Raw genomic sequence first — 17,247 nt, 5'->3', positions numbered from 1 at the left:
TACCGAGGATCGCTAGGCCAGGAAGAGATCAAAACTTCAAAATTTGAAATACAGTTTCTACTGAATGTGTATCACTTGGGCACCATCATAAAGTTGAAAAATCGTAAGTTGAACCATCCTAAGTCAGGGACTTAGATAAATCTCCAAAAACATTAGGTCCGTTGTGGGTAACAGTCCTTAGTACAAAGACCCAAACTCTGAACAGGCTTTCTCAGCCCTCAGGATATGTGCTTTTGCCTCCATAAATGGGCTCAGGATTGTTCAGACGTAGGGCACAGGGATGGGATAGGCTGTGGCTCACATTCCAGAAAGACTTATCAGCAACGGTGTGCTTGTATTAGTTTCCACCAGTGAGGGCAGAACTGAGGTCATAGTCATGGCCAGTGGCAGAAAATTTCTGAGTCAGGGCCACTGATGATGGTAATCACATGGCATGAGCCATGATAACTGATCATATGCATATGTTTGTTTGGGTTATTCCTGCTTTATTTACTTCTTTAGGGACTCCTGGCATTCCAACCCCTGTGATCATTTTCTATACTGCCCAGCAAAGCATTTCTTTGCCAGTAATGGCAAGAAGCCATTTTTCTAAAGCAAAAATTAGAGAGCAGAGTTTTATTTAACTCCTTGTGCCTCCTTTGGTGATAGGGAAGTACTAACATTATCTTCTTTTTAAAGGTTAGAATGAAAAGGAGGGTTGCCCAGCAAAACAGTGGTAGCTTGAGAGAAGAGCTACCATATCTAGTTCACTGCTCTACTTCTAGGTAACACCTATATTTTAAAGTATTTTATGGAGATAGACTATCCTCCATCTTCTATACAGTATCAAAAGCACTTTCATTCTATTTATGGGGGAGAAAATAGCGCTCACACTTCTTGAGTGCGAAGGGAGGTGGATGATCAAATTAGGTTAGAATCTTACTGCTATAGGTGCTCCCAGTCCAGCAGCAGCTGCCCTGGCCGGCTTTCAAGGCTGCAGCAGCCCTGGCTCCAGCTGCTTCAGCAGTAATTTGAAGAGTGCAAGGGGGCAGGGGAAGTGAGAATTTGAAGAGCACCTCATTACATAACAGCAGAAGCAGGAAAACCCTAAATAACTGGGCCAGTGGCTGGATCCAGATTTCTAAAGCTTACATGGGCCCCTCTTCCCAGCCCAACAATGCCAGAAACTTTTCTGGCTCAACTGTTGCTCTGGGCACCTGTGCCCACCAAGGGGTAAAAAGGTCCTCTGTCAAAGAGTTCTTTATCCATAAAGAACTCCTTTGATCCAACTCCAGCCTAAAGCACTATACACATTCACTTGCAGCCGCTCTCTCCCAAGGTGCACAAACATCAACTGGATTAAAAAAGGAATAAAACAGGGTACCTGGGGGGCTCAGTCAGTTAGGCATCTGCTTTCGGCTCAGGTCATGATCCCAGGGTCCTGGGATCAAGTCCCACATCGGGCTCCCTGCTCTGCGGGGAGCCTGCTTCTCCCTCTCCCTCTGCTGCTCCCCATGCTTGCGCTCGCTCTCTCTCTGTCAAGTAAATAAATAAAATCTTAAAAAAAAAAAAGGAATAAAATGACAGTATGAACCTTAAAGCTGACATCTTTTTTTTTTTTTTAAACGTTTCTTGTTTTTTGTTTTGTTTTTTAAAGATTTTATTTATTTATTTGAGAGAGAGAATGAGAGACAGAGAGCATGAGAGGGAGGAGGGTCAGAGGGAGAAGCAGACTCCCTGCCGAGCAGGGAGCCCGATGCGGGACTCGATCCCAGGACTCCAGGATCATGACCTGAGCCGAAGGCAGTCGCTTAACCAACTGAGCCACCCAGGCGCCCAAAGCTGACATCTTTTAACCAATAAGGGAGCTGTCCTTTCTCAAGGTTATCCCTGTATTATATTTGTGGGTATAAATCTGAGCACAAACTATGTCCTTTCAACTCACATTTAAAGCCCCTGGCACAGTGCTTGACATAAGGCAGGCACATAGTAATATTTATTCTGTGGTGAATAAGTTCCCTTTCAGCTAAATAAAGAATTATTGTTTTCATTGCTTTGTGGCTTCAGAGTATCTTCAGGAGGAATAGAGAAAAAAAATCCCATATCAAATGGCTATGGAAGAAATGCTTCTCGAGGCTCTATGCTGTCAAGTCACCCTTCAAAGAATGTCTTCCAAGATTATCAGTATGGTGATGACACACAAGACAGATTTGTTCTTTGGATACTCTTTACCTCAGGAGGTTGTAGACCCTCAGCTTAGTAACTTTAGTCCAAATCCATAATTCCTAGTTAAGACTAATTAAATCTTTGTTAGTTGGGGAATATTTCATTTATCTTATTCATTTTCAGTGAAGTCAAGATGATTATGATCAGGTCCGTAGACACTGTGTCATTAATAACAGCCTAAGACCTACTCCTCTGTTGAATATGGCACCATCGGCACTATGTTCAAATGGTGTGATTGGTTTGGACCCTGGTGTGAGTCAATTCCTTCTCATGAGACTTTTGTAGAAAAGCACTTTTCAGCAATAACAACTATCATCGTCCTTCCAACTATGACTTTCAACAACTTCTTTTGAGTGGCTTGTAAGATGACTCTCGGCACCTCTCTTACTGAGTATTGATGATGTGTCAACTGGAATGAGGTTGCATCTCATATCACAGACATTTAGCAGGCATATTACATACACTGTAGTATCTGACGTACCTTGGCTAGATTCTCAAATAGAACGCAGGTCTTGACCTTCAATGTCAAGTGAATAATTACAACCAATTAAAGTTGGTCTCAACTCTGAGCAACATATTCTCTCAAGGATATCCTTTGGCAAGCAGGGCTTTGGTCTAACCTCTACAGATTGAGAATTGGCTCATGTGTCTGAACTGCAAGCCGTGTCAGAACATATAGATTGACCTCATTCTTCTCACATCCCCTTAAAAAGGATGCCATATTTAATTTATTCAATCCCTTCTGCCACCACTTTTTTTTTTCTTGGTCTGTTTTTCTAATTTGTTTGCCTCAAGGAATGAAACTCTATCTTGTATGAATCCCAGGGAGATGTCTGACTGCCATTAAAATTTTCACTAGGCCTCAAAGCTGCCGTGTTACACAGAATTTGATCAGATGTCAGGGTGGAGGACATATCCACCAACTTGCCAGGAGCACCCGAGACTCCTTGATGTTCCCTGCTTACTAAGAACATTCCTTTCTTGTCACTAGAAGTTGTAGTTTGGGGTAGATAAAGAATAAGAAGGTGTTTTGGGGTATTTTTTTGTTATTGTTGTTGTTTATCAAATAGTTCCTTATTAATTCAGAGACCCCTCTGTACAAATCTCATCTTGAATTACCTCAGCAAACAAATTTGGGAGTGGAAAAAAAACAAAACACTAATGTTGAATTACAGTGCCCCCTGGCTTTCCAATATCAACTTACATACCTCTGAGGTAAAAGTCATCTACTATGTATAGCTCAAGCTGTGTGGTTATCCCCACCCCTATATTCCTTAGACAAATGTCGTAAATATGATGGGGCCATGCCATGCACAAATTATGATAAATTGTTCATAAAATAGGTATAAATAATCACAGGATATTTATAAGAGTGAATGACAAAAGCAAAAAATTAACTAAATACCGGCTTTTCCTTTCTCTGATGCAGGAGCCAATATTTCCTTAATGCAGATCCCCAAATAGTAATAATAGAAAGCCTTGCAGCATTAGTTACTAATAGAGCTTGTGGAGGAAGTTAATCATAATCTTTCCATGTTTATAATGTTTCGTCCAACATTAAAAACAATAATATGAAAAAAAAATAATATGCCCACACACATGCCAAAGAAGAATTTCATAATCAAATGAAGTACCAGGGGCACCCAGGTGGCTCAGTCGGTTGCATTGGACTCTTGGTTTAGGCTCAGGTCATGATCTCAGGGTCCTGGTTTCAAGCCCTGTCTCAGGCTCCATGCTCAGTTTGGAGTCTGCTTGAGAAATTCTCTCTCTCCCTCTCTTGCCCCTCTCTCCTCCCCCTACTTGTACTCTTTCTCTCTCTCTTTCCCTCCCTCTGTCTCTCAAATCAAATGAAGTACCAACTACACAAAAGAATGTGTGACTTTAAGCTCACAAATCATGAGTGAAAGACTGGCTGTGAATGGAGACTGTGAGTGCCATTCTCTAGTAGAATCTATTATAGAATATATTATATGATACAGTTCAAAGTGGTTTTGTAGGGGCATCTGGGTGGCTCAGTTGGTTAAACTTCTGACTCTTGATCTCATCTCAGATCTTGATCTCAGGATCGTGAGTTCAAGCCCCACGTTGGGCTCTGCGCTGGGCGTGGAGCCTACTTTTAACAAACAAACAAAAAAAACAAAGTGGTTTTGTAAACCTTTTATCATGGATGTGTGGAAGAGCATTTAATGATGCCTTCACAAAATTACAACATATTTTACCATGATATCAGACTCCATTTGTGACTATGATTTTTATAGAGATTGTCATTGTTTATATCCCTCACCAGATCATTGAAATTATACTATAAAGAACACATAAGGAAAACAAGAAAACAAAACAAAAGTCAATTTCCAGGACTACAGTATGTAAACAAGACAAAGCCAGGAAAATGGAGTCAGTTACTTGAGCCACAGAGATGTTCCACCTCATGAATAGTGACATTCTTGTGTGAAAAAATACATTACTCCCATGTTGACTACACCTAATAGATACTCCTGCAGATTTCTTAAATTGTTATTATTTCTGGAAACCAAACTCCACTTGGGCATTTAAGAACAGAAGTACTTTACCAAAAGTCAGCATTTTTCCAAACCCTCCAAATGTGTCACCTAGTATTTAATAAAGTTGTCTGGCACTGCAACAGAGAGGAAAAGGAAGAGGATAGTGAGGGAAAAGCTTTATATGGGCTCAGATGATTCTATCTCCAAAAACAGACTCAATGAATATCCACAGAACTGAAACTGCTGGAGATCTAGAAGATTTGGAGAAAATCCAAATATGAAGGCAATAGTATCTTTTTCTAAAATTCAGCACTGTAACTAGATTCCAAAAATGTATACTTTTTGGCTCTAACAATATTCTTCTCATTACAGATGTTACAAAATTTATCAGCCTCTGAAGGTCAGCTGGTTGTCTTTGAATGCAGAGTAAAAGGAGCTCCATCTCCTAAAGTTGAGTGGTATAGAGAAGGGACCTTGATAGAAGATTCTCCAGATTTTAGAATTTTACAGAAAAGTAAGTTGATACTTTAAAGTATTTTTCTGATAATTAATTTTTATAAATGTATGGTATTCATTTATTTCTATAACTTTTTAACAACTAATTTAAAAAATAAAAGAAAAATTACTTGTAATCATAATCCTCCAAAATAAATCCTAGTAATATTGTGTTGTCTATTCTCCAAAAATTTCTCCATGCATATGTTTTTCAAAAATAAAAATAGGGGCGCCTGGGTGGTTCAGTCATTAAGTGTCTGCCTTCGGCTCGGGTCGTGATCCCAGGGTCCTGGGATCGAGTCCCGCATCGGGCTCCCTGCTTAGTGGGAAGCCTGCTTCTCCCTCTCCCACTCTCCCTGCTTGTGTTCCCTCTCTCGCTGTGTCTCTGTCAAATAAATAAAATCTTAAAAATAAATAAATAAATAAAAATAAAATAAATCATATGCTTTTTTGTAAATTGATTTTTTCACTCAACATATCATGAACATCTTTTCCTGTTAATGAATATACTTTAAAAACAAATCAATACAATCAATTTTATATTTATTTAATCTCCTGTTGTCGAACATTTAGATTGTTCACAAATTCTTACTTTTGTAAACTGCTTCAATGCATATAAAAGCAAAATCATTTGTGAATATCTATAGAATAAAGAGTATTAGGACTGCCTGGCTGGCTCAGTCAGTAGAGTATGACTCTTGAACTTGGGGTTGTGGTTTGAAGTCCCACATTGAGTGTAGAGATTACTTAAAAATAAAATCTTAAAAAAAAAAAAAGAATAAAGAGTATGGAAATTGCTATTATAAATTCACCCATTTTCAGGCTTTCAATATATATTGCCAACATGCCTAACCCAAAAGATTGAACTAAATTGAGGATAATCACATAATTGATCATCCAATCTGAGACACTTTGGGAGTGAAAGAGACTGCTATTAATAATTACACAGAGATCCCAGGAATAAAACAGGTCTATCCCAAATGAACTGGGACACGTGTTGTCCTAGCTATATTCTACTACAACCAACAATATATGGGAATGCCATTTGTCTCATACCTTCACTAATAACGGGTATTAAACATTTTTTAAATTTTCACTAATTTTATAGGTCCAAAATGAGAACACTAGTTTTAATCTGTACTTCACTAAGTAAATGTGGGGTGGAACTTCTTTCATGTTTATTGGGTCTTTGTATTTCTTTATTTTTAAAATTACCTGTTCATATCCTTTGCTCATTTTCATACTGAAGTTTTGTTCTTTTTTACTGTAAGAATTATTTATATATGCAAGTGGTCAATTCTCCTTTTTCTTATCATATACTGCTTTCACCTTGACCCATTTTAGTCATAAAATACATTATAATTTATTTCCTTTTTTGTTAATTTGTCTCTGCTTATCACTGATATATGAGTCAAACTGCTATCAGGTTTTGTTTTGTTTTTTTTAAGTTTTTTTATTATTTTATTTATTTTGACAGAGAGAGAGAGACAGCGAGAGAGGGAACACAAGCAGGGGGAGTGGGAGCGGGAGAAGCAGGCTTCCCACGGAGCAGGGAGTCCACTGCGGGCTCGATCCCAGGACCCTGGGATCATGACCTGAGCCGAAGGCAGACGCTTAACGACTGAGCTATCACGTTTTAACAGTAGCAGCAACAATAATATAATCTGAATACCATTTAAACTTGAGAAGAAAAACTTTAATAGTTCTATCAGTGTGGAAGGTTGTAACTAAGTTCCACACTCTTACTGAATGCCTGCAATTGAACACCTGTATTCTGTTTTCAGTACCATGCAGGCACTTTCAGGAATGTCAAAGAATTTTAAGATAAAGAACCTGCTCTCTTGTTATCTATCCTGAGGCTCTCTGGCTATGAAAACACTTGATAGTCAGAGAGTTCTTCCTCCATCTTGTATATGCAAATATCCTTTGGAGACAGAATGCTTTATTTTATCAGGCAGGTACAATGTAGTGTGAATAAATTAATCAGATCTGGAAACCATAGAGCAGGAGGTATAGTCTATGTTTTATTAGGATGTGAGAAGCCTAGCCAAGAATGAGCTCTCAGTCTTCACAAACCTTGTTTCAGGTACAGCTGAAGGGGTACCAGTTAAAGCAAGTTGTTCCTGAATCCCTAACTCAGTCACTTTTCCTCACCTAAGGCTTTATGTGTCCCAAGTGGAATCCAGGTGTGTCCTGAGATATGGCAACATCTGCTTAGCAGCTCTCTTGCTGCCCTTCTGTGACAACTGTCTTGTCCCTGTCAAGGTCATTGGTGCTTTACTTCCACACTTACAGATTAACCTTATCAAATCACGCATGAGTATACAAGAGACTGAAATTCTATAGGAAGCTTCTGATGAAAATATGGCCTCTCGGTAAAAGAAATGCTTAGAATCTTTTCTTTTTTTTTTTTCTTTTAGAACCTCGATCCATGGCAGAACCAGGTAAGGATCATTTTAACTTTAATTTGTTAGTGTGTTAGCATGTTAGCATTAGTGATTTTACATACATATAAAATATATATACATAAATCAGTGAATTTATATATCTTATATAAATAATAAAACATATTGCTGTTACACTGGTGTCAAGAAAAATATGAAAAATATGGTTTTAGAAACAGGATTCCAACCCTCTCTAGCTATTACTGTAAGAGAAGGAAAGGAGGGGAGCACATGCAAATTTGGAATTTATATCCGATACTGAACATGAATGCAGTTAGTTCCTGGTTTTTAAGGGATGTTTCTTAGGAATATTTTCCCTCTGTTTTTTGGCCCCTACACATGACCTCCCAAAACTGGGCAGAGCAATTTTCATGATGCTAGATCAATTCCAATTCCACAGCTTATGTGTCTCAAAACTTATCCATCAGATTTTGAAATTTGCAGAATCAATAAAACATCCATGGTGTTGTTAGATTTGGATGGGAAGATACCAAGATGACATGGGAGTGATGATAGGTGAAGCTTTTACCTCTAGAAAATGCAAGTTACTCACAAACCACAGTGTAAACATCTGAAAAGTCTTCTCTGTGATCACCCTGGAAAATTAGATTGTATTTGTACCCCTGGGTAAGAATGATGGTTTGGGATTTCATTATTATAATTCTCTCTTCTGAAAACTGAATGGAAAGGCATTCCAGAAGTAGACATGGAACATCCATATGGCACAGCCCTACCCTAGGGCCTTGGGGATACATAAGTAAAGAACAGAACAGCCCTACTCTTGCATTGCTTGTAATGGAGTGGTATTTTTCCCCTTGAAAATCTTTCAGGTTTTGACACTTTTGTCCAGAGCAGACTTTTCCACCAGGCAATTTCATACACAAAATCATCTGAGTCACCCAAAAGGGGTCCCTTCCCGAAACAAGTGCTACCTTTCCCAGCTCTGAGATCTAAAATTTCATAGCCAGAGAGTTCTTCCTCCATCTAGTACACGCAAATACCCTTTGGAGGCAGAATACTTTATTTTATCAGGCAGGTACAGTGTAGTGTGAATAAATTAATCAGATCATTTTCTGAAAGTGGTTGTTGAAGGCTGAGAGTAGAAATGTTTGGGAAGAGGAATAGAGAGAGAGAAGGAAACATAGTCCAAGTGCTCAGAAAAAGTACAGAGAGGCACCAAAACCAAACTTTGCCTCTCCATCATTTAGGATTCTTGGCAGCAAGAAGACCTAACTAAAGGTGGCTTAAGCATTAAGAAAAATGTATTTTCTCACATAACAAGATGTCCTGAGAAATGTCTTGAGATTGGGTGATTTCGCATCTCCAAGATCATCGGGGGCCAAGCCTTTTTCCCATTTCCCATTTCACTGTCTTCAGGCTTAGGCTTGTTTTACTTATCTACCCAAGACAGCTGCCATAGTTCTGAGTATTGCATGCAGACAACACTGCAGAGGCAAAATTAGGGAACACAACTCTCTTTTGTTCTCTTCAAAGAGCAAGGAAATCTTTCTCATGAACTCCCCAAAAGACTTTCCTTCCTTCCTTCCAAAAAAAAAAAAGACTTTCCTTCCTATTTCATTGATTGGAATTGTGTAGTGCATGCCATGACTTAGCAAGAATAGAGCTTAGCGTGACCAGTCATGGTTTGCCACCTGAGACTGGGAGAGGCCAAATTGCCTTGAAGCACATGACTGCTCCAAGGAGGGTGGACAAAGCCGGAATTCTATTAGGAAGGAGGAAGGAGGATGAAGAGCTATGGAGCAGGTACTCAATATCGTCTGCCGTGGCCTCCTGTCCAGTTTTCTAGAGGCTGGCCAGCTAATTCAATTCAGTTATCATGAAACAGTGAGATGCCAAGTCCCTCCTAATACAACTATGTTTTTGTTAATCTTGTTTTTAGCGTCAGGTCCACTGAGTGATAACTGACAGTTTATGCTACTGCCCTATACTTCTCTTCACGTCAAGGAATATCTAACTATAATAATTTTAAGCTATAATCACGTGGTTCAATCTGGGAATCGCTTTTGTAGTTATTCAAAGGGGGTTCATGCTGTGTATTGAAGTAATCCATAAGAATTACCATAACATTGCAAAGGAAAAGATGCATTTCACTCTTCTTTTACCTGGAATTTCAAATTACTCTATCAGCTAATTACTACTAGCTCATCAAAATATTTCTTGCCCAGTTTTAAATTGTGGCCCTCATTTAAAATTACCTCAGTGCAAAAGTTCCCCACAGACATAATAAGAGACCTAGATTTTAAAATGTTTTATTAATCCTTTTATTTCACACAAATCTCCTTTTGCGTTAACTCCTAACTTGTTTTTGTGATTTGTAAGTTTACTGTTTCTCAGTTCTATTTTTGTCATCTGGAGTGATGACATAAAAACAGAAAATAATCTGGGAATTCACAATATATTAAGATATTATATTATCATAAGATCCTCTTGCCAGTAGTCTATGTGGAGTTTTTTGTTCTACATCCTTTGATTCATTGAGACTGCTCATCAGTCAATCCAATCAAATAATTGTTTGAACTGATTATTTTCAAACAATTAATAGAATCAACTTCTTATATTGACTTTTGTAGAATCATCATCTGATATCAGTAAATTTTATAATTCCATTTCCACAATTAAGTCAGCAACTGTTCTGTTTTATTGGTGTTTAGAGGAGATTTGTACTTTGGTCATTGCTGAGGTGTTTGCAGAAGACTCTGGATGCTTCACGTGTACTGCAAGCAACAAATACGGCACAGTGTCGAGCATTGCACAGCTCGATGTGAGAGGTAATGGCGCCTGGAAGGCCGAACAGTCTAGACTATGGAACAATATCTGATTTTCAATTTCTTTTAGCATTTATCACCACCACCACCACCCATTATCCTGCTGTTATCTCTGATATTCCCTAAGAAAACATCTCTTTGGTCTTTTATAAACTTCTAATATTCTTTCCAAAATGGTACTTAGATTTTTAGTTTAGTTTTTTTCCCTATATCTTCACCATTCTTTAATGCCCCAGATTGTGGTCACTGTTTTTGACAGGCATTCTCCCATTAACATGCTCATCTGGTTTGGATACACGCCCCAGCTCACAGTTACAATCCTACCTCTGTTTTATTGAGTAAGGCTGACAGCTCAGGTCCTGTTATTGTCCTTTCAGGAAATGAAGACCTCAGAAATAATGGGTCTCTTCACTCAGCCAATTCCACCACCAACCTGGCTGTTATTGAGCAACAACCATCCTCACCCAACCCAGAGCCCCCTTCTGTGGAACATCCCCCTAAACCCAAACTCGAAGGAGTTCTGGTGAACCACAATGAGCCCCGGTCCAGCTCAAGGATTGGGCTCCGTGTGCACTTCAACCTGCCTGAAGATGACAAAGGAAGTGAAGCATCTTCTGAGGGTGGCGTGGTGACCACCAACCAGACCAGGCCTGATTCTTTCCCGGAGAGATTCAACGGACAGGCAGCAAGAATCCCTGAGCCTTCTTCACCCATCAAAGAACCCCCTCCAGTTCTGGCCAAACCCAAACTGTAAGTAAAAATTAAAATGGATGACCAAGGATGCCTGTGAGCTTCTCTGAATCTGCCCTTAAAAATAATGGGGCTGAATGGGACAACTGCGTGGCTCAGTTGGTTAAGCGTCCAGGTCTTGATCTCAGAGTCATGAGTTCAAGCCCTGCAATGGGCTCCATGCTGGGTGTGGAGCCTACTTAAAAAAAAAAAAAAAAAAATGGGGCTGAAAAGGAAATTACAGAATGGGAAGATACAATTTAAATGCTTTGCAAACCATAAATCCTTACATCAACATTAGTGTACTATCACTACTATCCTTACTGTTAAATATTCTACCTCTGAAAAATGTTACACCTAATGTTACCCCTAAACTAGCTGATAAAGATGTTTGTCTAACATTAGAGGCTCCAGCTGAAGCACTTCTACACTCTTCTTATAAAGCCTTTTCTTGCATCTAATAATCCTTATAGTCTATAATTTCATCCATATGTTTCCCATTTCTGCTTCAACTAAAGCTTTTGTAGTCTTTGTGGAAGAGATATTTAGTACTTTTTTGACTGTTCTTTGCTATGGCTAGATATGCTATAGTAACCACAGTAGGTTTCATATAATATAATGGAGATGAAAGAATGAGGAGTCATAATTTTCAGACTCATCTTGGGGCCTGATGTGGTGTCACCCTAACCCCCCAGAGAGCCTCCATCGGAGCCATGTTGCAATGTTTAATGTTCATCCATAACAAAGCAAACACAGAACATAATACTACTACTATGTTCTGTTTGATCCACATGTCAAAATTATAAAAATTACATTTATAATTACATAAACTTTTAAAGGTCAACATTAAAATCTGTAGTAACAGGGGGCACCTGGGTGGCTCAGTCGTTAAGCGTCTGCCTTCGGCTCAGGTCATGATCCCAGCGTCCTGGGATCGAGCCCCGCATCAGGCTCCCTGCTCCGCAGGAAGCCTGCTTCTCTCTCTCCCACTCCCCCTGCTTGTGTTTCCTCTCTCGTTATGTCTCTCCCTGTCAAATAAATAAATAAAATCTTTAAAAAAAATAAAATAAAATCTGTAGTAACAGTGATCCCATCATGTGTTTCTCAGTGCAGAACGCAAGATGTTCATTGGAAGGAGGGCATGTCATTTAGTTTTATATTCTTCTCACTACCACATAAGGCAAAATCCTGGGCATAAAATTAAATGTACAAAACATGCCTCTTGGAAAACCACGTCCAAAAATGTCTCCGTCCCCTGAAAGTTCTGCTGGTCACAGGAAATAGGAATCCGCTAAAGTAAAAAGAGGGAAGAGGTTACTGTAGGGAAATAGGCAGGAATGGGAACCCAAAGGCAGCCCGGTCCTGCCTAGAGAAGGATAACCCAAGCCTCTGTCCACCACTCGCTCTCTGTTTGGAGCACCTCCTTGTTTCTTCTTTGCATATCCTCTCCACTCTTCCCTCTCTGAAGACTCATCACCTCACACCAGGCCCATCATGGCATGTCCCATTCTACAATTTGTGTCCAAGTTCCACTGTTAATTAAATCATTCATAGCAACTCAATTCCAAATCCCAGCTGGTCCAGCCTGGTCAGGTGCAGAGGATTTATGTTTGGAGGAAAGAAGAGTCAAATGGATCAAATCAACACTGTGAAGGGCAGTGGGGTGGGGGGTGGGGGGATTTCTCAGAAAAGGGAGTTTTGGGAACAGGTAATCCAAAACAATTTCCTTAGGAACTGCCTTCTTACAGAGCCTCCTCCTACCCAGGGACTCTTCAGGGGCGATCAGGTACGTCAGTTAGGATTCCATTTAGCTTCATGTTGCAGAAAGCCCAAATAAATGTGGGTTAAACACATGAGGGTTTTTCTCTTAAATAATGGAATTAGTTGGGCAGTCTGGGGCCATTAGACTGGCTCCATAGTCATTGACACCCCAGTCTCCTGTCTTTCTGCTCTGCCACCTTCAGCACTTGCTTCTTCTCCAGGTCTCCCCTCATGGTCCGGGATGGCTGATGGGGGTCTGGTCATCACGTCTGATTTCAAGCTGCAAGACGGGCAAATGGGTGGAAGGCCTGATGTCAGACTCCTTTTAAGGAGCCTTCTTAGGTCTTCCCCAAAATCTTGTGCTTGTATCTCATCAGCCAGAACTTAGTCACACAGTTTAGTAGCTGCAAAGGAGACTAGGAAGTGTAGTCTTTGGCTGTATATGTTGCCTCCATGAATAAAATCAAATTCTTTTACAAAGGGAAGAAGTAAGTAGTCAGCCAGCAGCATCTGCCACATCAGACTTTCAATGGATATAATAATTCCTGCTATTGGGCGCCTGGGTGGCTCAGTTGGTTGGGCGACTGCCTTCGGCTCAGGTCATGATCCTGGAGTCCCTGGATCGAGTCCCGCATCAGGCTCCCTGCTCGGCAGGGAGTCTGCTTCTCCCTCTGACCCTCCCCCCTCTCATGTGCTCTCTCTCTCATTCTCTCTCTCTCAAATAAATAAATAAAATCTTTAAAATAATAATAATAATAATTCCTGCTATTAAATTATGTAATGACACCCTCTACAAATCCAGTCCTCAGCACTATATAATTCTTTAATCTTTTTTGCCTTCCTTAAGGCTTCTCTTGCGTGTCTATAGGTTTGTATTAGTAGAGGTATGAACATATACCTACGTGTGCACGCACACACACACACACCAGTCCTTTGTGCACCCATATGTCTGCAGCCTTTTCTTTCTGGTTTTGACCTCATTGGTTTTAACCTTTTAGGTTTCGCATTAAAATATATCGACTCTCTGAATAATCTTCTTGAGGATACACTTTTCTGCTCGTTCCTTCAATTTGCCACTCATACGGAAAATAGACATAACTCTTACAGATCTTAAAACTGCAACAGAAAGAGAAACTGTCCTTTTTAAACATTGTGTCATCAAAGCCTAGATAATTCAGACTTTGAGATTTTCAACCTGAATTTCAAGATTGTCTAGAGCAGTGATTCTTCATCCTGGCTACACTCTTTAATAAAATGTAGAGCTTTTAAGAAATATTTATGCCTTCCATCGCAATTGAATCAGAATCCCTCCACAGATTATTTTAACATTCAGCCAGTTTGGAAACTACTGGTCTAAAGTTGGAAAGTCTGGGTTACAACACTTTTTATCATTCCACCCCACCCCATACACACACCCCTGCACACCCAGGAGAACACAATAATTAACATTTAAAGTGGGGAAAACGTCAGACAAAAATCAGCATGTACTGGGAAAGCCTGTTTTGGGGACAAGTGTTTCTTTAGAGCAGAGGTTCTCAGTCCCAGATGCATGCGAAAACCACCTAGAGCCTTGCTATTCACAGCACTGGCATCACCTGGGAGCTTGACAGAAATGCAGATTCTCAGGCCCCACTCCAGACTTGAATCCGAAGCTGGGGGTGGAGGCGGGGAGGGCAAAATATGTGTTTCAACAAGCCCTCCAGAGACTTCTGAGGCTCACTAAAGTTTAAGAACCACTGCCCTACTTTTTAAAAGAAAATAATAACTAAGCCTGGATCTTTTCCCAGGCCACTTGACTCTATGGACAATGGTGCCTAAATCACTGAGGTTTGTTTGTCTTTTATGCTCTGTGGGTGATTCTAACGTGCAGCCAGCATGGTAGCCCCTGCTAAAACCACAGCTAGAAGCCAATTGCAGAGACGTATTTAGAATTAGTTATCCTAATCAGTGATGTGCTGGCAGATGTTTTAACGGGTAGAGACGGGGAAGCCCTGATTTGTAGCATTTGCCAATTTTCTCCCACCGTGTTCTATTTCAAGTTACTAAAGAAAGGTCATTGGACTGGGAATTGGAATGAGATGTGCACAATCTGCTCTCCAGAACAATCGAGAGCTGGCTCCAGCACACACTGCCCCAAATTCTTGTTGCCAAAACTGCTTTCAAAAGTACTTGATACACCATCCCCAGTTTGTTTTGTTGTTTTTGTCACTAAGCCTTTTATCTCAACAGTTCAAAACCCCTAAGAAATTCCAGAAACCACAAGAAACATCCTTATTATTCTGAAACTCTTAATTTTCATTCTTACAAATCTTGAAATTGATATTTGTAGTTCAAAAACTAAAGATAAAATAGCCACCATTTATTGATGACTTACATGTTTTAGGTGATTTGATCAATTCTCACAACAATGTTGAGATATTACTTATTCCTATTTTATTTATGAGGCAATCAGGGTCAGAAAAAGTCTAGAAACTACCCAAAGCCACACAAACAATGAATGGCAGAGCCAGGATTAGGACCTAAGTCTGTCTGTCTGCACTAACCATATTCTTGAGCATCATGCTTAAATTATGTGTTGTGGCAAAGGAGAAGATATATTCAGATAACCCAAGAGAGCTGATAAATCTGCCTGGGTAAAAGAAAGCTTGATGTCAGCTTGAAAGCTGATAAAAGAAAGCTTGAGTATAAACCTGATTTGAGAAATCCTCATGGCAACAAGAAAAGAGCAGCTGAGCTTATAGCAATTTATGACAGGCTGTTACTTTGAATTAGAGATGTTACTGGGGATTTTAGAACTAGTAGCCTTTGTAATTAATTTTCTCTTCCTTTATTCTTTCATTGCCCTTTGTAACTTCATTATTAAAGCAGTAAGTAAGTTCCACATGCTCTCTTAAATAACCGGTGGTTATTTATGTTGTATGTATGTATGTATGTATGTATGTATAGTAAGATTTTTGAGCCCTGAATAGCTTGTACTATCTCAGATATATATATATATATATATATATATATATATATATATATATATATATATCCTAGAGTGCCTAGCAAAGTAAACACAGAAGATTCAATAAAAGTTTGTCGAATAATGGAATTGGCACCTGATGTAATGAATAAGCGAATCCAAACTGCTGTTTTAAATCCCTTCTGAAACAAGACTGATAAAATGAGAAACAAACAAACAAAAAACCAACCTTGTTCAAACAAAAAGAGACATTATTCTCAAATGAATTCTTACAGAAACTTGGATAATCAAGACAATTTGACACTGTATCTCACATATCATTATGTTTACGGTTTGTAACCCTCTCTAATCCAATATACTGCATTGAATGCTAAGGGCTAACATGCCATTGGAAGTCTTAAAGTAAAAAGCTAGTTCTTAGGTTTTTATTCAATGGGAACTAAAGGAAAATAAGAATCAATCAATACCAAATGACTTCCTGCCCCTTTTTATCATCCTTATCTTTCTAAGATTACTTACTTGTCATATACTACTTTTTTTATTTCCATAGCCACAAGAAAATATTTCTGCAAAATCATAGGACTAAAATTTGTGTAGACTACTCTGTACAGAGATGTCCTGAAAATTGTATAGCATTGTTTTCAGGCTATAGCAACCACAGAATGTAACCTGACAATTAAGAAATCCATTAAAATCTAAAGATTTTTGTATTTTCATGCCGTTGGGAAAGTTAACCCTAACAGAAACAGTCTTAATTGTATATATTTTATATTTTTCTAAGGATAATCTAACAAAGATATTTCTGCTTCTCTTGATTGCTCAATCTTTCATCCATGATGAAACTAAAAGGTTTAATTAATCTTTAATTATATTACTTTATTCTCTCAGCTTAAACACTTCTAAGAAAGTTACTGTACCAAGTGGCTAATGCTTCTGAATTCTTAGTTTAACTCAAAACAAGAATTTTCATCGATGAACAAAGAAGGATTGCATATTATATAGCCATTTGACAACAGATGGGACTCTGTTTTGTGAAGTTACTTTTCCATATATCATGTATCAGAAGTGTTAATGAAAGGAAGGAGAAAGGCCTTAAACTTCCAGAATTAAGAAAAATCAAGGTTTGGAGAACCTCCTGGTTCAACTTTATTACCATTGGTGTTGACTTTCCTAATGCTATGAAAATACTGAAGCTTTCATTTTTAATAGATCTCATGTTCAGCAGATCACCTTCTATGTTCCAGAAGCATCCTATGTTTCCGAAGAACATAAAACCTTCGTAGCTTGAAACACCACAGTCTTCCTTGTGGATCTTCCTGTAGTTACTCATGTGAGAGTAAATTCTTCTAAACAACAAAGTT

At 39.0% G+C, this 17,247-nt stretch overlaps 1 protein-coding gene across 1 annotated transcript in view; it reads left to right on the top strand.

The window, feature by feature from the left end:
* Window positions 1-17,247, top strand: part of MYPN (myopalladin) — a 102,504-nt gene that overhangs the window by 55,775 nt on the left and 29,482 nt on the right. Inside the window, exons 7-10 of the mRNA XM_036113868.2 lie at window positions 5,079-5,220; window positions 7,622-7,645; window positions 10,318-10,434; window positions 10,809-11,181. Of these exons, the coding sequence (XP_035969761.2) occupies window positions 5,079-5,220; window positions 7,622-7,645; window positions 10,318-10,434; window positions 10,809-11,181 (656 nt within the window). The remainder of the gene's footprint in view (window positions 1-5,078; window positions 5,221-7,621; window positions 7,646-10,317; window positions 10,435-10,808; window positions 11,182-17,247) is intronic.

The sequence above is a fragment of the Halichoerus grypus genome, chromosome 7 (assembly GCF_964656455.1).
Source record: "Halichoerus grypus chromosome 7, mHalGry1.hap1.1, whole genome shotgun sequence".
In the NCBI taxonomy this organism is placed as follows: Eukaryota; Metazoa; Chordata; class Mammalia; order Carnivora; family Phocidae; genus Halichoerus; species Halichoerus grypus.
Note: the sequence above shows the minus strand (reverse complement) of the source record. Positions and strands in the feature narration are given on the sequence as shown.